Source organism: Drosophila navojoa, chromosome 2, assembly GCF_054131105.1.
Source record: "Drosophila navojoa isolate 15081-1374.11 chromosome 2, UAZ_NAV_1.0, whole genome shotgun sequence".
Lineage (NCBI taxonomy): Eukaryota > Metazoa > Arthropoda > Insecta > Diptera > Drosophilidae > Drosophila > Drosophila navojoa.
The window spans coordinates 12,582,454-12,602,463 of record NC_142890.1 but is presented as its reverse complement, the minus strand read 5'-3'; the positions used below and the strand labels follow the sequence as shown (position 1 = coordinate 12,602,463).

The 20,010-nt window shown below is 38.7% G+C and overlaps 3 protein-coding genes across 3 annotated transcripts in view; all 3 read left to right on the top strand.

Moving 5' to 3' along the window:
- Nucleotides 1-11,309, top strand: part of Pli (E3 ubiquitin-protein ligase pellino) — a 31,702-nt gene extending 20,393 nt beyond the window's left edge. Inside the window, exons 3-10 of the mRNA XM_018107111.2 lie at nt 5,320-5,412; nt 7,977-8,208; nt 9,110-9,301; nt 9,366-9,554; nt 9,624-9,722; nt 9,787-9,940; nt 10,011-10,188; nt 10,261-11,309. Coding sequence (XP_017962600.1) covers nt 5,320-5,412; nt 7,977-8,208; nt 9,110-9,301; nt 9,366-9,554; nt 9,624-9,722; nt 9,787-9,940; nt 10,011-10,188; nt 10,261-10,387 — 1,264 coding nt within the window. The 3' untranslated portion in view covers nt 10,388-11,309. The remainder of the gene's footprint in view (nt 1-5,319; nt 5,413-7,976; nt 8,209-9,109; nt 9,302-9,365; nt 9,555-9,623; nt 9,723-9,786; nt 9,941-10,010; nt 10,189-10,260) is intronic.
- A 1,020-nt stretch (nt 11,310-12,329) lies between these two features.
- Nucleotides 12,330-14,535, top strand: alphaTub84B (alpha-Tubulin at 84B). Its single transcript, XM_018107098.3, has 2 exons — nt 12,330-12,515; nt 12,926-14,535. The coding sequence occupies exons 1-2, from the start codon at nt 12,513-12,515 to the stop codon at nt 14,273-14,275; spliced, it is 1,353 nt and encodes a 450-aa protein (XP_017962587.1). The 5' UTR covers nt 12,330-12,512; the 3' UTR covers nt 14,276-14,535.
- Nucleotides 14,536-19,479: 4,944 nt separating this feature from the next.
- e(y)2b (enhancer of yellow 2b) lies at nt 19,480-20,005 on the top strand. Its single transcript, XM_018107246.3, has 2 exons — nt 19,480-19,784; nt 19,838-20,005. The coding sequence occupies exons 1-2, from the start codon at nt 19,569-19,571 to the stop codon at nt 19,958-19,960; spliced, it is 339 nt and encodes a 112-aa protein (XP_017962735.1). The 5' UTR covers nt 19,480-19,568; the 3' UTR covers nt 19,961-20,005.
- Nucleotides 20,006-20,010: the final 5 nt, after the last annotated feature.

The following is a 20,010-nucleotide window of genomic DNA, read 5'->3' as shown; positions in this document are numbered from 1 at the left end:
AGCGTGCACAAGAGCAGTCTTCTGTGTGGCAGAGTAACAAGTCATGCTTGGCTAGCTGCTTGAGCTGATTGTTGTTATTGTTGTTGTTTTGCTTCTCTTTGTATAATTTTAGCCCGGCTTAAATGCCGTTGCTGTTGCTGTTTTTGTTGTTGTTGCTGTGTAGCTGCTGGAGTACTTGCAAATTTGTTGTTTGCCCCAAAACGGCAGTGAAAATAGTTTGAAACGTGCTGCTGCATAGCCAAACGAACAAAAAACAAACAAGTCTAACCAAAAAAGCTTCTGAAGAGCAAAAACCGGCAAAGAAAAACCAAACAGTCGCTTGCTGCCATTGTTTTTGTTGTTGTTGCTGCTTATTTAACATAAACAAATGTGCAAAAAGATATTGACAGCTTCACATGTATATGCATATATAGAAATTTATATATTGGTAGACGTAACCTAAACTAAAACCCGTGTCGCTTATGTAACAAACAGCTCCAAAATGACAACAATAAAGCAACTGTGTTTAGTCTGCTGCTGGCCAGGCGGCTGAAAAGTTGTTTAGAAACTGACATGGAGATTTGCATAAACTGAATTAGTGAGCCGTCGCTAACAAGTCTCGCAGCCCAGGGCAAAGGGCGTGCCAAATGGGCGTGTAAGACGGACTGATAATGCTGTTGTTTATCTCTATATATAACTTTATGTAAATTTCAATTTGTGTGTGTGTGTGAATGTATTTTGGTATCTTGAAAACGATCTTTGTAGATATGTTTGTATCTGCTTGTTTATCTCTTTGTGCATCTGCATCTTAATCCGCAAAGTTCTAGCTGTTTCTTTGAAAACAATCTTGTGGCTTGTGAGTATTATTTTTTTCGCATTATTTTTGGATTTCAGCTGCGCATATTTTATGCTCTGCAATTTGTTACTCCCTCCACGCTTTCTGCTCGATTTTCGCTGGAAGAACGAGTTTTTTTTCGGTCTCTCTCGCCCTCTTTCGCTCTCTTTGTCTGGCTGTTCGCGTTTGTATCTGCACGTTGAGAATTTCATTCTTGAAATGCAAACAGCTGTGGCAAAGGCCGTCAGATACACACGCACACACACAGTGAAACACAATGTCCACAGATACAGATACATTTGCAAATACACAGATAGATACATATATATGTACAGCTGCTACACCTTTGGCATATGAATGAAGCGGTCTGAAGTGCCATCAGCCAAACGAAGCACAGCCACAAATTTGGCCATAAAATATGGTAACGAAACACCTGCCATACCATCCCAAGCAATGCCATGCCAGGCCATGCCACGCCATGGATCAGGGCATCATTGGGCACCTGCGAAAGGTGTCGCCTTTCTCTGTCGCCCTCTCAGCTGTTGGCTTTGTCTATTTGGGTTGCCCTGCGGTGCCATTGTTCCCGTTGCTTATTGTTTAATCTTTCATTTGCACTTTTGCTGACAAGCGGCGAACTTGGAGGTTGCACATTTCAGCTATTCAGCAGACACTTGACATGCTCACATTCAGCTCCGATTTCAGCTCAGTCCAAGCGAACATCAAATACACATGTAAATGCATATATATGGGTGTATTTTGATTGAAGAAGAAACTCAATATCTATTAGCGCATTTACCTTTCTAGAGGGTCGGAAGGTAACTGCCGCTTGCAGTTGTTGCTCTTGCATTTATACTAGATGTCAAAATGTTGAATGAACTCATTTATAAAATGATTGGCAAACCGAAGGGCTTGTTAGGTTTATCTTAGTTTTAGATTAATTCGAATCTCTTATAAATAAATAAATAAAATGCCCTTACTCATACTGATCTTTGAACTTGTGAAACTACTTCATGATTAAATGCTATACAATTATAGAATTCTTATGCAGTGAATATACGATAGATAGGAAACTGGTCTAGAATTGTAAATGCCGAATAAGCAGAAAATCATTTAATCTCAGATCTCAAATAATCCCTCAATAAAACTTGGCTCAATGCGGATAGATCAAAAGAAAGGATAAACATACAGTTGGCTTAGATGTCCAAGCTGTGCGTTTAGTTTGAATTATGTTATGCATAGCACATCATTTATCTAAATTGATTCTTGGTTGAGTGTCACTGACAGTTTGACCTTTCGCAGGGCTAAGGTACTAGGCTAAATTAGCTAAAAGCCCTTCGTAAGGTCAATTAGAGGTAGTCATTAGCATCGAAATACTCGGCTGTGCGCGTAATCAAATGAATATATAAGCAATAATAATCTATTTCATTTGCATAAAAGCTATATGCATACATACATACATACATATACATATGTATACATATTGGCTATATTGTGTGCCTGCACTCGTGACATTAAAATCAGGCCAAGTGAAGCACGACCGCGTTCCTGCCGTGCACCACAGTGCAAACTGGCCTGATTTTTTTTCTTCTTTGTATCCTTTGCCCTGTTCCTGACATTAGCTCAGAGCTGGGGCCACAATGCACTTGTTAGGTTGGCATGCAATGGTCCGACTTTGCGAGCTGAAAAGGTGAATTTATTGTAATGCGATTGCCGCGCCATTTGCGTTGCATGCGGCACAACACGAAAAGCAAAGGCAAAATGAAACACAACAACAACAACAACAGTAACAAATATCGATTGCGGCAAGTTGTCAGGCAATAGCAAAACAAGCGCGTGTGTTTGGCAGTCTAACGTATATAATATACATTTGTACGCCTTTCGAACCCACACACACACACTCACACACACGCATACCGACTTGGTTAAAAATTGATTTCCCTTCAAATGACGTTGGTGGAAACTGAACAGAAATAGATACACCGACTAGCGATATTTCGGTATCTAACTGTGCGCCGTTGTATCTCATGGATACGCGCGTTAAATTCTACAACTTACTATACAGTTCTATAGCAACATATACAATACATATACATATGTATGTATGTATATATACGTATATACAGTTTAAAAAAAGAAATGGATGCAGAATGCCTTTACTCTTTCGCTGCCAGTTTGAAAATCGATAAGCACTGTGGCCCTAAAAACAGCTGATTGTGTGTGTGTGTGTGTGTACGTGTGTGTGTGTGTGACTAACAAGAAACGCAAATAGTTTTTCCATTTCGTAACTGGAAATTCTGTTAAAGCTTTTAAGTATTCAGATTTTTTTTATTTTTGGGCACGTCTCCGCCCCCTCCAAATTGAATTGACAATTGTGCCATTTGGGCAGCTGTTATGAAGCACACACATCATTCAACTGTGTACGCATATTTCTGGCAATTGTTTTGTTGTCGTTGACAAAATATTTACTTTAATTTAAGTTGTCTAAATAGATACACTCGCTTTGACAAAAAAAAAAAAAAAACACAAAACATTTGCTCGTTTTAAAGAGATTTCTGTGTTAGCTGGCGGCACTTTTGCGCTTTAGATTTGTTAATTAAATTAAATGCACACATACTGTAGACTATAGATAACGGTATGGGCAGCTTTACAATTAAAAGGAATGCATACTTACATAATTTGAACAAAGCTCAAAAGAGTTAACTAACAATATGAATATAATAATATTCAATAATATAATATATAAAATTTAGCCTGATATCTGAATGATATGAGCTACACATATGCATGTTATGCATGTTATTTAAAATAATTGCGTTTATCTAGTCATTATACACATTATTTATATCATTACTAAACCTTAATAAATAAACCATTCCAAACAAAATTAACATTTTAAAGCTGAAGTCTTTTTCTTCTTGCAACCACGGCAATTATATGTAAATTATGTGCTCAAATGCATTTTGGCCAAGATGTGCGAAGTAAACAACTCTCAAGACAGTACACTGTTAAATAACAGTGCTGCAGTTAAGAGTTAGCAGACGACTGTTAGCAGAAATTGAAGCACTGTTAATGTGTTTTTCCATTTAATTTATGACATCAGAGACTGAGACTGTTAAGTAACAGCGCTGCAGTTGAGGCTCAACAGTGGACTGTTAACAGAAATTGAAGCGCTGTTAATGTGCTTATCCATTTGATTTACGGCCTCTGAAGCTGAGTGAGTCAACGTTGTTTGGTTTGAGCTGCAGATCAGACTGTACGGGCACATGGTACATCTATCCATATCCATATATGTATACATATATATTTATATAGATATATATGTATATCTATCTGTTTAACTGCACGCGTGTGCATCTAAACAACGCTGGAGCGCTAATTTGATGCCCAGCAACATGTCGACAGACATAGAGCATTTTCTATTTACCTTGCACACGCCACTGTCTGTGTGCCCGCCCCACCACGCCCCCCCACACACTCTTTATGCGCACAATTTCTGTCTGCGCTGCACAATTTCAAGTGCCTGCACCGCCCACCGCTCGCCTCTTGACCCGCTGCTTGCCAACAGGCAAAAAGGGGAGCAAGTTTAAATGCAACGAGCAAAAATCAATGCAACCCCAAAGCATTTCGTCAGTCAGCCGCCCAGCTCAGGCCACCCTCTGGCCCAGTCTAGTCCAGTTTAAGCCGGGGTAAAATTCATTTGCCCGTTGTCAGTTGCCAGTTTCCAGTTGCCGGTTGCCGGCTGCCACGTGGACTGGCTGCTGGGAACGGGTGGGGCGTGCCCCATGCTTGTGTAGGCGTCAACCGGCGCCAAGTTGCTTTATTAGATTGCTGTAAATAAGTATATGACGTGCCCCAAAAAATAAATAAATAAAAGAGAGCTATCCGCTTCTCTGGCTAATGAGATACCGGGTTATCTATTCTATCGCCTTTTCATTACTGACAATTTGGCCCCAAAAGCGCATAGCCTGCTATTAGTGGGGATTGGACAGGTAACATGAGGTGTTGCACTAAAGAAATTTCTATGACTTCAGCTGACAGAGTCAGTGTCAAATATACATGTTTATGAGTTGAACAAAAGGCGGGCTGCAAAATGCATTGTAATGCAAAAGGGAGAGAAAAAGAGCGAAAGAGAGGGAGACAGAATGAGATGCCTTCAATATTTCCCCTCATTTGAAATTCTCCAACTGGCAGCGAAGCAAATGCTTGGAAATGAGCAATTCCTTTGGCATTTGTATTTCTACTCTGAAATTGTTTAGCCCTAACTTACGAACTTACAAAGCAAAAAACAGAAAGAAAAAAGTTTCTTTTATTGTATTACTTTTATTGTTTGTGTTTGTATTCCCCTTCAGAGCTCTAAACAAAGCGACGCCGCCGCCGAGTATTATATCATATGAGATTTGAGGTCAGCCTCGGCAGTTACTTAACTATTTTATGCACTACACTTTTTCATTTGTAAACAACATTTGATCTAATTCAAATTTGATATTCTCTATTTGCATCCACAGAACCGACGGAACAGAATCTCCCATACTGGCTGAAGACGCTGGCGATGGGCACGATAAACCCCGACTGCGATACGGAGAATTAGTTATACTTGGGTAAGTGCAATGATATACGAAACCCTTAAGTTTTTTTTTCTTTCTTTCTCAATGCATAAGAAAAACCTCTGCAATACTGCAACGTAGACAGGCCTAGACGTTTTCAAGATTAAATAGCTTTGGCTTATTATAATTATGGCCTCATTTCATTCGAGCCAGCTCTGGCTTAAAGCTCTGCTCCTTTATCTGTTTTACAGATTACTTCTTTTTTTTTTGGTAAAACTAAGATCCTACAATAATCCCAAATTAATGTTGCTCATACCAAAAATTATAAATGAAAATCTATTGCGGCTTAAGTCTAGCTTATAACTAAAGTTATTAATTGGATGCTTGGGCAGCTGGTTTCTTCGTAGCTTCGATCTATAGATGGCATTGACCGGCAGATTAATAAAAGATTAAAAAAGATACAAGAATAACAACAAATAAAAGTAAAAATGTTATAAAATTCAGTTTTATTAATACTAAAATTAAACAATTGTAAAAATGTCAATAAGTGTAATAAAACTCATATTTATTGTCTCTTCGTGATTTTCATCGAAATTTCCCATGCTTTAGCCCCAGTGTGCGTTGCCCTGCCCTCCAGCTGTGTACAGTGTTGCCTGACCTGTGCAAGGCAACCGTGCTGGGGCGTCTATAGAACAAAAGGCTTAACTCTTGCTGCTCTGTAACGCTGTAAGCCGCAACCAGTTTAGTTTTGGTCAGTCAGTCGGTCGGTCGGTTGGCCGTCTGGCCAGTTGACCGGTCGGCCAGTTGGCTGGGGAGTCAGTCAGCCAGTTAGGCACATAAATTAGATTCACGCTGCTGCCGGCAGCGTTCTGAGATTGATGATTTCGGCCGGCAGCTGCGATGCCCGCTTGTACATCTTGATGGCTGTCCAGCTGTCTGCTTGCCCCTCTCTCTCCCTCTCTCTCTCTCTCTCTCCGTTACTCAGTCCCTGACTGAGACATTTGACATTGCGCTGATTACCCGGCGCGCACGCGTTAGCTGACTCACACGTGAGTCAAATGTGCTTGCGCCTGAGTCATTGTCATTAGCACTAGCTTATCGCCGTATAAGTGCTGCAGTGCATCTTTCCCCAACTCTACAAGAGGCTCGTCTACAACAACTGCTCAAATGTTTTTCGTTTCTGAGCACCGCAATGGATGCTGCCCATTCGAATGTCTTCTTCTCGCTGCTTGGCGACATATGATATAAAAGACAATTGTGAAGGCAATCCCCGTATATAGTATTCAAGAGCAGTCAAGGCATTTGTCTCATGCTCGTACCAGGTCTTAATTGTACCCGTCAAATTTGAACAAAACAACTTTTATTTCTGTTGCTTTGGTTTCTTTTTTTGTTTCTTTATTTTTGTCGTCGTCGTCGTCCCACTGTCGCCTCGCTTTGCTAATGCGTTAAATATCATTTACAACTTCTTAAATGTGAACATTAATATATCATAACATCACTAGCATTAGTGTCCGAGTAATTACGGGTCTCAAATGTCCACATTTCCCACTATGCCCAGACCTTGTTTATTTGTTCGAATTATTTTTGTTGCTTTTTTCACTTTGATTTTCCAAGAACTTCATATGTATTTATATATCCCATGTTGGATATTCTATTCCATAGAAATTGCCAAGCAATTATTGTGTTTTTGTATACACACTGTAAGGGTTTGGGTTCATCGGCCCGTTTTCGAAATGCTTGTTAATAAAATCATATACTATACAACATTATTATTGTTATTTTATGTGGGCTGTCAGCTCGTTAAATTGTCAAAAGTTAGGTAGAAATGGAACTTTTTTGTATGTAGGTATTTATGAGTTCTGTGGGCCTATGTATTCAAATAAATATATACATACATATACATATGTATATATGTATATGAAACAATGAAAAGATATCGAAGCAATAAAAATGAATAAAAGCCTTTATTTATTTAGCCATTATCTCAACATTAATGTTTCATGTTTTCCTTACACTATTATCTCAAATTGCTATAATTATATTAGCGCACATAATTATTTAATCAATAAAAACTATTTTTAAAGCAACGTGGTAATAAACTCTTCGATCTAGCCCTTTAATGGGCAGTGTGCGTGCCTTTTAGGTAATCAAAGAGCGATCTCTGTGCGCGATCGACAGCCGCAAATGATATTAAGAGATCTTCTATAGCGCAAACCATTTGACAACCTAGAAACTTCTCTATTTGTTGTGTACCCATAGAATTCCCGTAATGATCTGGCAATTAACTTATTGACTCGCCAATGTACTCTTTTCGACAAAATTCCCTCATGGTATTTCAACTCATTATCCGTGTCTGGGGCGGGAGTGGGGAGTGGGGGCATGGCTGATTGTGTAAACACATTGCCGACCGACGCAGAACTTGACCTATAAACTGAATGTAACAAATTGTTCTAGCTGTGCGTTTCGTAATATTCGTGGTCCCAAAATGGAGACTGATACGCTGACTGGGGTCTCTGTGTCTCTCTAACGCAGCATGCATGCACTGCCTTGATCATAAATCAGCCAAAGAAGTTCATATGAGTAAAATATTGTTTCGTTTCGTTTCGTTTCGTTTGCAGCTACAATGGCTACTTGCCGCAGGGCGATCGTGGTCGTCGGCGCTCAAAATTCGTGCTGCACAAACGCACGGAGCCGAGCGGCGTCAAGCGATCGAAACACTATATCGTACAATCACCACAGACATCGAAGGCTATACTGGATGCCAACCAGCACTCAATATCGTACACACTATCACGCAGTCAGGCCGTTATTGTTGAGTACAAGGAGGACACAGAAACGGATATGTTTCAGGTGAGTTCATAAAAGAGAACAAGCTTCTAAGGTACAAATTGTGGACTTATTTTTGAGAAATTAAAAAAGAAAATATATACATATACATATGTATATAAGAGATGTCAACATATCTATAAGAGATGTCAGCATTTCTCTTCGAATCAGAGAATAGGTTCTCGCGAGAATACCTCAATTTAGTCCAAAAACAAAATATCGTAGCTCTGTAACAATTAGGTATTAGACTCTCACTCGTCCGAAGGCTCGACTTGGAATATCTGACTGGAGAATACGGCCTTCTTAGCTTGTCTTAACAAACCCAATTTTATTATTTGATTGAAGTGATAATAACTAATTTTCTGCTTTTTATCTTTGTTTTGTAAACTTAAATTGTTGATTTACATTTTTTTACATTTACTTAATTTTCGCCAATATTAAATAAACTTCAACAATATATAATTTAATGAAAAAAGAAAAGCTAAAACTATTCAAAGTCAAACGTTTAAACTTATGTAGTTAACTTGTACTTTACTCCAATTTATATTTTTGTTTATGTTGGTCATAGCTTAGACATTCCATAATTTGCGTTAGTTTTGACATTGAGTATAAGGATAAATCTATTTATAATTTATATTGATTACCGATTCGGCACTGGCATGGCAACGCGTCGAATTTCATTTGCACTTCCTTACGAGTTTGAAGTGAAATGCCAATATTGCATGATTTGGCACTTATTTGAACATTGATAGATGGATTGAACGGCAGTTGAGTGTTGCATTAAGTATGCGTGCCTGTGTGTCTGTGTGTCTGTGTGCCTGTGTGTCTGTGTGTGTGTGTGTGTACAGATAGAAGCTAGGTCAATCAATGAGGGCCTAATCAGCAATTGCTTTGACTAATCAGAGTATGGCTCAACTATTTTTAGGTGGGACGCTCATCAGAATCCCCCATTGATTTTGTTGTAATGGACACGTTGCCCGGTGATAAGAAGGATGCGAAGGTAATGCAGAGCACGATTTCTCGTTTCGCGTGCCGCATTTTGGTGAATCGATGTGAGCCCGCCAAGGCGAAAATCTTTGCCGCCGGATTTGATTCGAGCAGAAATATATTTTTGGGCGTAAGTAAACTGGGCCAAACTCTTAATAAAACTCGCATGCTAATGAGCTTCATTGTTGTTGCAGGAAAAGGCCACCAAATGGCAAGATAATGTGGAAATCGACGGTCTGACCACTAATGGTGTCTTAATAATGCACCCCAAAGGCTCGTTCTGCGGCGGCAACGCCAAGTGCGGCCTATGGCGCGAGTGCTCCGTGGGTGGCGATGTCTTCAGCCTGCGCGAATCGCGTTCGGCACAACAAAAGGGTCAGCCTGTACGTAACAAGTTTATAATGTATAGAAATGGCGAAGTGTATCTAATTTATATTCTCTCATTTGGCCAGATCTATGATGAATGCAACATATTGCAGGATGGCACACTCATTGATCTCTGCGGCGCAACACTGCTCTGGCGTTCCGCCGAGGGTTTGCAGCATTCACCGGTAATAAGCATGAGCTCAACCATTATTTTGATTGACTTTAATAACCCACTCTTCGTATTTACAGACCAAACACGATTTGGAAAAGCTTATCGATGCCATTAACGCGGGTCGTCCACAGTGCCCGGTGGGCCTTAATACATTGGTTATACCACGTAAAGTAAATATCAGTGATCAGGTTAATCAGCCTTATGTGTACTTAAACTGCGGCCATGTGCAGGGTAAGTTCATATAATCATATAATATAATGGAGAATTTTGTGCTAAAGGTCGAGAGTTTCTTGTCCAACAGGTCATCATGACTGGGGTCAGGATGAGAATACTGGTGCTCGCCGTTGTCCTATGTGCCTAGAATTGGGGCCAGTTGTTACCTTATGTATGGGCCTAGAGCCGGCCTTCTATGTGGATGTGGGTGCACCCACATTCGCGTTCAATCCATGTGGACACATGGCGACTGAGAAAACTGTCAAGTATGAAAACTTCACGTCTGTCATAATATAAAGAAAATATCTTAATTATCTTCCTTTTTATTTACCATTCAGGTACTGGGCAAATGTGGAAATACCGCACGGAACCAATGGCTTTCAGGCAGTTTGTCCATTCTGTGCGACACCACTGGATGGCGCGACTGGCTACATTAAATTAATTTTCCAGGATAATTTAGATTAAAGTTGTATATGAATATGCACATCTTTATAGTAGATATGTATTTGTAGTAATTGAACAATGTCGAAGTTTGAAGCAGGCATTAAAACTAGGCTTTATTTATTATAATTAATTAATTATATATGTATTAATACGAAAAATTCATGAAAATATAAGTTAAAAGAAAGTAAATTGCATATATATGTATTTTGCGAAACTTAATTGCTTTAATTGCTCTAATACAAATGTTTAATAATTATTTCAATCGCAATCATTTACAATATCCACTGCAACAGACCCCAACTTGCATGTCATATATACAAACATCCATATATTGTTTAATAATACTTTATTTCCTACATCAATGTTTGTCTGTTGTATAAATTATTTCCAAAGCAATGATGAAAATTGAATTAACAAATTTAATGTGCATTAAGAATTTCGAACTCATAATTGAGTTGATTTGTTTAATAAAATTATACTCCTTTAAGCTAGTATTTGCCCAAACTGTTTTTATGTAATTCTGATAGATGGAAACTTAATGTAAACGGAAACGAACCATCGCAGCAACTATGGTATTCCATTTTGCACAGTCGGGCAGGCAAGCAACCAATTAATTTATGTATTTTTTACCAAATCTAGAGCTTACAAACTAAACAAACAAAATAACTTTAACAAATACCATTTCACAAAAAAAAATATAAAAAATTAAAATAAAGTTCTAAAAATATGTACAGTTTAAAATGTTTGCCGCGACTAAGAGAATGTTGCGCTTTTTTCCCTAAAATCAATAGATATTGGGAAAATAAACAGAAAACGTCTCAGCCATTATTACAAACAAATTTAAAGCCTACACATTATAAATTATTATGTTACTCACTATTTACATTATATAAATTGATTATTTGTATTATTATTTTGTATGGAAAAAAACAAAAACGAAAAAGTTCAACAGCAAAAAACACACTGTGTTCAATAAATATTGCGGACGCGATAATGTTAACAAATACCACAATATTGCAAACAAAAATTTAATAAATATAATAAACTGTAAAATAAAAGTCTAGCGATACACATACAAATTACATACGCGTGTATATTTTGATTAAAGCGTGCATTGCATAAAACTTTGAAATGTAGTTTCAATTTTGCGCGTAGAGGAATTTATCAAGGGCTGCAGTAATTATTCTATTCAATCACATTGCCAATCGCCTATCGTACAATTGCTATCGATTCGTGCAGTGTAAATTACGGTTACCATTCTGTAAATTTAACATTGCTGTTAATTTTAAACACTAGCACTAACCACTGACCAGAGAACAGTGGTCAGTGCACTAACCAAAGAGTGACACTAGCCATGGTTAGCGTTTTCCATCATCTTGACTCTTGGAAAGTTATGCTTTTATTTATGAATCATTTGCTACAACTTCGTAACTGCAAGCGAATCCAGAACACCAAATAGTTAATTGTGCTATAGTATTTGACTACAACCAGAAATACAAATAAGGAAGACATAATGATCAGACACATATCATTTTAAACTTATACAAATACATGGCAAACCATTTTTAGAGTTTGGTGTACTCAGAAAGGAAAAAATGTAAAGGGGGATACAGGAGTCTTTTTTTTTTTGTATCCTTTCCATTTAGATCTAGGCTGCATTCTTTTAGTGATTTTTTGCATTTGTCTGAGATCATATATCTATAATTGCTTAATTAATTTATAAGTAATAGATTCTAGTACTAAGTAGACAGAAGGATCTGATCGTATAAGACGACAATCATATATTTTATCCAATACGGTGAATAATACATTCGGATAAAATGTTCAGCAAATGCAATTACAATTTAAACATGGCGGGTTGTGCAAAAAAAAAACACAAAAGTAGTGGCAACGCCAACAAATAAATATCGATACATCGTCTAATGAAGCATCATATCAAATTGTACTCACTCACACACTTCAACCTTTTCGTTTCCGAGAGTATAAATAGCAGTCGCTGAGAAAACTTTCGTTATACGTTTGTGAAGCCTCATAGCCGGTTATTCGAACGTAGTAGTTCTATCCGAGACAGACCTCAAACAGTTGCTCTACAGATTTCTGTAAAATTTTCTTTGTCGTGTGAAAAAAAATTTTATAAAAACTCAATATGGTAAGTGAAAATATTTTTTCATATTTTGTGTAAAGTAAAAAAAATTATTTAATTCATTGAAATCTGGTTGTCACTGCCCAATATGGAGTGAAGCCATGTTTCAAGATGGCGGCACCGCAAAATTGGTGACGTCATGAAAAAAAAAAAGATTTTGGTTATATGTTGGAAAAATGTCTTATAAACCAAGATCTATATAAGAATTCGGCATAATTTAACTATAAAAAGTGCATAATTATAAATAATTGTACTTCTGTGACAAATATTCGCTGAGCACGAGTGCTGTTTCGCTCACACGCACTTTGGTGTGTCAGCATCGTTTTGGGTGCGGCTTTATCGATTTATTTTATTCACTTCGGCAGAACGGCTTTTAATCAAACTTCCTATTTCCTTCTACTATTTTTCATTTACAGCGTGAATGTATCTCTATCCACGTTGGCCAAGCTGGTGTCCAGATTGGTAATGCCTGCTGGGAGTTGTACTGCCTGGAGCACGGTATCCAGCCTGATGGTCAGATGCCCTCTGACAAAACCGTTGGTGGTGGCGATGACTCGTTCAACACCTTCTTCAGCGAGACCGGCGCTGGCAAGCATGTGCCCCGCGCTGTGTTTGTTGATCTGGAACCGACTGTGGTCGATGAGGTGCGCACTGGCACTTACCGCCAGCTGTTCCACCCCGAGCAGTTGATCACTGGCAAGGAAGATGCCGCCAACAACTACGCACGTGGTCACTACACCATTGGCAAGGAAATTGTCGACTTGGTGCTGGATCGCATCCGCAAGTTGGCTGATCAGTGCACTGGTCTCCAGGGCTTCCTGATCTTCCACTCTTTCGGTGGCGGCACTGGCTCCGGCTTCACCTCGCTGCTGATGGAGCGTCTGTCTGTGGACTACGGCAAGAAGTCCAAGCTGGAGTTCGCCATCTACCCTGCACCTCAGGTGTCCACTGCGGTCGTCGAGCCCTACAACTCAATTCTGACCACGCACACGACTCTGGAGCACTCCGACTGCGCCTTCATGGTAGACAATGAGGCTATCTACGATATCTGCCGTCGTAACTTGGATATTGAGCGCCCCACATACACCAATCTGAACCGTCTGATTGGCCAGATTGTGTCTTCGATCACAGCCTCTCTGCGTTTCGATGGTGCCCTGAATGTTGATCTGACTGAATTCCAGACTAACTTGGTGCCCTACCCACGTATCCACTTCCCACTTGTTACCTACGCCCCTGTCATCTCTGCCGAGAAGGCCTACCACGAGCAGCTGTCGGTGGCTGAGATCACCAACGCTTGCTTCGAGCCAGCCAACCAGATGGTCAAGTGCGATCCCCGTCACGGCAAGTACATGGCCTGCTGCATGTTGTACCGTGGTGATGTTGTCCCCAAGGATGTCAACGCCGCCATTGCAACCATCAAGACCAAGCGTACCATCCAGTTCGTGGACTGGTGCCCAACTGGCTTCAAGGTTGGCATCAACTACCAGCCACCCACTGTTGTGCCCGGTGGTGATTTGGCCAAGGTGCAGCGTGCCGTGTGCATGTTGTCCAACACCACGGCCATTGCCGAGGCCTGGGCCCGTCTGGATCACAAGTTTGACTTGATGTACGCCAAGCGTGCCTTCGTCCACTGGTACGTCGGTGAGGGTATGGAGGAAGGCGAGTTCTCCGAGGCCCGTGAGGATTTGGCTGCTTTGGAGAAGGATTACGAGGAGGTCGGCATGGACTCTGGCGATGGTGAGGGTGAGGGTGCCGAGGAGTACTAAACACACTCTCAAAAAACAGCGCACACGCAGCAAGCGTCATTGGTGGACGTTAAAGGCGTCGAAACCAATGCAAACGTTTTGCCTTTCACAAGAATATAACAAGAAAAAGAAACTCTAGTGAACGTTGGGGAAAACCTACAAGTATTTTAATGACAAACACAATACACATACATAAATACCAGCAAAAAAAAATGAAACGAATCTTAACTTGTGTATGAAAATAAAGTCAGCGAATAGTCAGTGTTGCCAGCAATAGAAAATCTTAAGCGCATTTTCTTTATTCCCTCTTCCAAGTATTTCTTTCAGCTAGGTTCATTGAACGGGCCGGGCCGGTTATAATTGGAGCTAAATGCCGATGTGGCTGGGGAAAGCAGTGCGAGCGTTACACGCTCTATTAATAGTGCAGAATAATGGCTTTCTACTTTACTGCAGACTGCAGTTTCCAGTGCATAAGACTGTACCAGGGCGTGGCATGAACCTAAAATTAGCCCATCTCCCCAAGTTGAACCCCCTAGAGGCCTGTTCGTAGCAAAGAAATCAATTTTGTGATGAGTCATGCTGCAGCATAACAGTCAGGCGATGACTTCATTTTTGTATATCTACATATGTACATTCACACACATGCATGTACATACATACACAAATACATATGTATAGGTGTGTGAATGCGACTGTGTGGTAATTGCCGGTGGCCTGTACCTTGCCATATATGTACATACATACATACATAAATAGACATGTTTTACGGGGGTTGCTTTTACTCATACAATTCAAGCCTAGGTAAACCGGCTTGATGTTGCCTGTCGCAACAGTAACAGCCATATTTTCTACCTCTCTCTAAGCATATACTGAATTTTCGAGAAGCAGGCCAACAGCTGCAGCTATCGAATTTTCAGAGAAACACAAGAGCACACAGGAAATGCACAAAAAGCCGCACAGATGGCCGGCTGCCATACGATGTACATACATACACACATACATATTTATGTTTGTACACTTAAATGCATACACACATACATACATTGCCAACAGAGCTTGATTTCCGATTTGAGGTTATGAGTGGGCTTTTTAATGCAAACGACTGTACACATATACATACATATGTACATATGTATATTTAAATAAATATATACATACATATACATTTGTATATTTGTTATAAACACACTAGCATGTGTATCCATCTTAAAATTTGACAAAAGCTCTACATTTGTAGAAAATATTTAAATCATTTACTCCCATATGAGCCTTGTTTTATTTACTTTTGATAGCAGTTGTTATGATTAGAAATTGACCGTTTCAAATCAAATCTAATCGACCCAAGCGAAGCCCACATTCACGCGTGTATGTGTGCATTTGTACGTATCCATGTCGTTTTGACCATATTCCGACGATTGTATTATAATCATAGTCTTTGTACAATGTATATGTATATGTACATATGTATGTACAATCACACGTTCATATGAAAATCAGATTTTGCATGATTCAAGTTCACCTCAAGCGGTGATGACGACAGCTCCAACCCATGTAGCCGGCTCTGTCGTATTTCTGTGGGCGGGTGTGTGGGCAACAAATTGAAATTGATTGAAACCATACAAATCGGAACGATGCAAATATACTCATGTACATACATACATATGTATGCATGAATGTAAATGTGTATATGTATGCGTGTGTGTACGTATATGTATATATGTAGTTAGAAATACGAATTAGTTTGGCATAGTTAATCTATGTGGAGATTTTCCGAGTTTTATCAATAAACCATTAAAAGTCGATGTAGATGTGTATGTACATACACACATACATACATATGCACGATATGTATGCATATATAGATTTGTAAATATATGTATGCATGGACACCAACACATATAAATATTACTTTATGAGTACTTTTTCACTCTTCGACTGAATACAAAATATCGATAGTTTTGTAAAGATAAGCCACTCAAAAATCTGTCTGGCCACTCGGATATATAGTGTGGTAGCACTATTGCCTTCGCGGTAAAATTTAAATATTATTCTAGATTATGTATATATTGAAGCCCATTTAAAAAATAACCAAACGCTGTATACCACAGTAAGATAATAATTCACATTAATCATTTTAAAGAAAACTCAATTTGTAAACCTTTATAAATTGGTTTATTAGGAAAAATAAAAAAATATCTTCAAAATATTTTGCGATAACTTTAGTTTAAATGATGTTATCCATATTAATATTTAAAAATATTGTTTCATTTACCACGTCCTCGGGGTAATCAATTGAGCTCGGCTGATCACTTAAGAGACCCTGCGCTTGTAGAAGAGCCCGTTGTGAAAGTGCAATAGTTGAAGGTGTAGTAAGGACTTTGCAGCTGACTTGATAGAGCAGGGGAAATACGCCTTTATTTGATCGCCACCAGTCAAGGATACATAATATTTTGCAATGAGCAAAATTTCTGTTCAGATATTCGTTAATTTCATTATTTATGACATCGGCCTTTGTATCCGTGGAAGAGGTTTGCTCCACAAAATCCGAAAAGATACCTAAATCACGATACTCATCATCTAATTTAATCCTCTTTTTATCATTATCGGGCTCGATGCACAATTCTTCCATCATCGCTTTACATTCTGAAATAATGTCCTTCCTTTCAGCCTCATTATAGAGCAACAATTTCTTTGCAGGCGGAAAAAGAAAGAGGGCTATTTTATGGAATTTTGTTATATGATTTTTGACAATCGATTCTAAACAGGTTCTTAACGAACTTTTCAATAAATTGATTTTTGGTTTATCCTCAACGTTATATGCACAAAGCTTATTGAGCTTATGCAGATGCGGGATAATAGTATGCAATGTGGGCTTGTTGTGCTCCTTCAAGGCCTCTAACGTTTGTGTAAAGCTAACTAATATATTGGATACAGCCTTAATCTCATTTCTGATTGTTGCATACTCAGATTTATCAACTATAATCTCTGATAAAACATCCCAATTGCCGGCGAGAAGCTCAAAGTAGTACATGGTTGAATACTGTTCAGACTTAGGGTTAGATTCTGATAGCAAGTGCCTAAATATACTTGAAGTTGTGCATTGTTCAACTAAGCTAATGCACATTTGTCGCAACAGATACAAATCGACGTTCTCTCTAAAGACCTCTTCAATTGCGTCCTCCAACAAACTTTTTATGCAACGTATGTAATGCTTATTTTTTAAGGCCTTCGCAATGGCATCTCCTTCGACTTTATCGCCACTAATCACAATGATGGGGTCATCCTCATCCAAGTCGCAGTCAAATGTGCGCAATGATTTTTCCACAAAGGCTCGGATATTTTTGCCTGAAATGGTTAATTAAAATATACAAATAAGTATATGTATACTTATGGACAAAATTCTAAAAATTTATTCTCACTCTTAAAGGCCATTTATGAGAGTTAAGTAATCAACACTTACCTGTGTTCGCGTCCCTTGCAAGTGGATAAACTGCGAGCAATCGACTGACCATGGCAGATTGCTGAATGTAATGCACAGTGACCGATGCTAATGGCTGCTTTAAGCAATTGTCCACCCATATGGCTGTTGTGATGCTGTAACCGTTCTTGGCATTGCCTAACTCAGCTATAATAGCTTGACGCCGTTCTTCGTACAACTCTTTTATGGTGACTGCAATAGTTGCTGGGTTTGGTATTACATCCTCCATATTTACATTTTCGCCAAAATCAGCGCCAATTGTGAGCAAAATGCGGACAAAGTCTTTCAGTCCAGAATCTTGAAGTATGTTGCAGGAGCGACCGTTTTTCACTAGCCACTGGACAACAGCATCACTCAATTTGTCCTTGATCTCAAAACTCAGTGGAACATATTGTGGATTGCGTTGATTCTCTTTTGCCTCGTACTGAAGGAAGCATTTGTGCTTGACAAGATTCGATGTACTGTTTACAAATTTGTATGAACTGAAACAGTTTCGACATGCAACAAAATTTTCAATTTCATCACCATTTTCATCAATCATCGTTGCGAAAATGTTCCATGCTCGACTTCGACCGCGTTTTTCCCTTAGCTGTATCTGACCACTAATGATTTTACTTTTAAAATCGGGCATTCCATCATTAGCACTCACATTCATTGTGCTCTCGAAAGAGGACGGGCATTCAGATTCCGAGATCTATATTGAAAATAAGCCATGAATGAATTCAATAATTCAAAAATATAAATTGTATACCTGTTCTTGGAAGCCACTTTCATTTTTGATGTCTATCATGTCCATTTTAAATATATCCTTATTGGGGGGTAATTGAAATAATGATTAAGTAAAGCGCCAAATGCATTGAGCCACTAACGATACAACACATATACTGGAACTGGAAGTATACACCGAAAAATTCGGTAAAATAAATGTCAGAATGGTAAGAAGCAAGGACAAAAAATATGGCTAGGAATAAAATGCGAACGAAATATTTCAAGCCGTTCAAATATTTTGTTCGTTCATGGCAGCAGCACGTTTTACAAATTTATCCTATTTTATTCCAGCATTTATTTTCAACTTTCAGACTAATTTAATCATTAATTTTAGTACCGTTTGTGCAGCTTAAAACAGAACACTTTGAGAGTTGTCGTCTCGTTTAATTTGTTTTGCTGTAATTTTGCAGCTCAAAGCACATACACATATTCACATACATTACATTCAACAAAGTACGAAGTCGGCTGGGAAATAAGGTTCCAAATTTAGCGTGCAAAATAATATAATCTTGTTTTGTTTTATTTATTCTCACTCACTGAGCTTAAGATCGTGTGACATGAGACCATACGGTCATATTCAGACTCAATTTAATTCCATTATGAATGCATCCACACTGTCCCAACCTCCGATTGAGTCATTCGAATACTTCTTGGTACTTTTAAGTACTTGGTATTTTGTTCAAACTCGCTATCCGCTATTACTGTGATATCCAATCTTAAATAAAACGAAAATTAATCAATTTTGCCACAGTCACGTAAATTAATATAACATAATGTCCGTTTTGTTTTCAATTATAAATACAACGCAATATTTAAGTTCGTCGTCACGGTGATCAGCCGATTACAAATTATGTTCTGACACGAATTTGGTATTTTGTGATGGTTGAACAATAATCGATTAGTGCGTTAATAAACTGGTCAAGTATTTTAATTCTAAAAATTATCGATACCACCAAGCAGGCTTTGAAATACTTATTCGAGTCGAATAATTCGACTGTGTTGAAATGTAGTTATTGTTGCATTCACAACCGACAAATACAGATATTTAAGTTAATAAAAAATTAAGTTATGGCAGACAGCAAGGATACTGGCACCGACTCTAAGTTTTCTTATAAGTCCTATCTTAATAGTGCTGATACCAAAGAATTAAAGGGGTTTCTTGAAAAGCGTCTAATTGACTGCGGATGGAGAAAGGATATTGAAGAAATGATACGGAAGAAAATGATGGAAGGTGATTCAGCAAATATTTCACGCGAAGAGCTTGCCAAGAGTATCATACCGAATGTGAGTTTCGATATGGTTAAGTTTATACCCAATTACTTTTTTAATTTAACCAGGCTCGCGCTATGGTGCCAAATGAGGTACGCGAGGAAATGATGTTACGCGTGCGTGAAGTCCTGGAAGCTCCAGTGGCAGCCCCTAACGACAAGGAACAGAATTCCGATGGAGGAATCGTTTAGCACAAGTTCTTCTAGTTCAAATTAAAAATGTCTAACATAAAAAAACATAG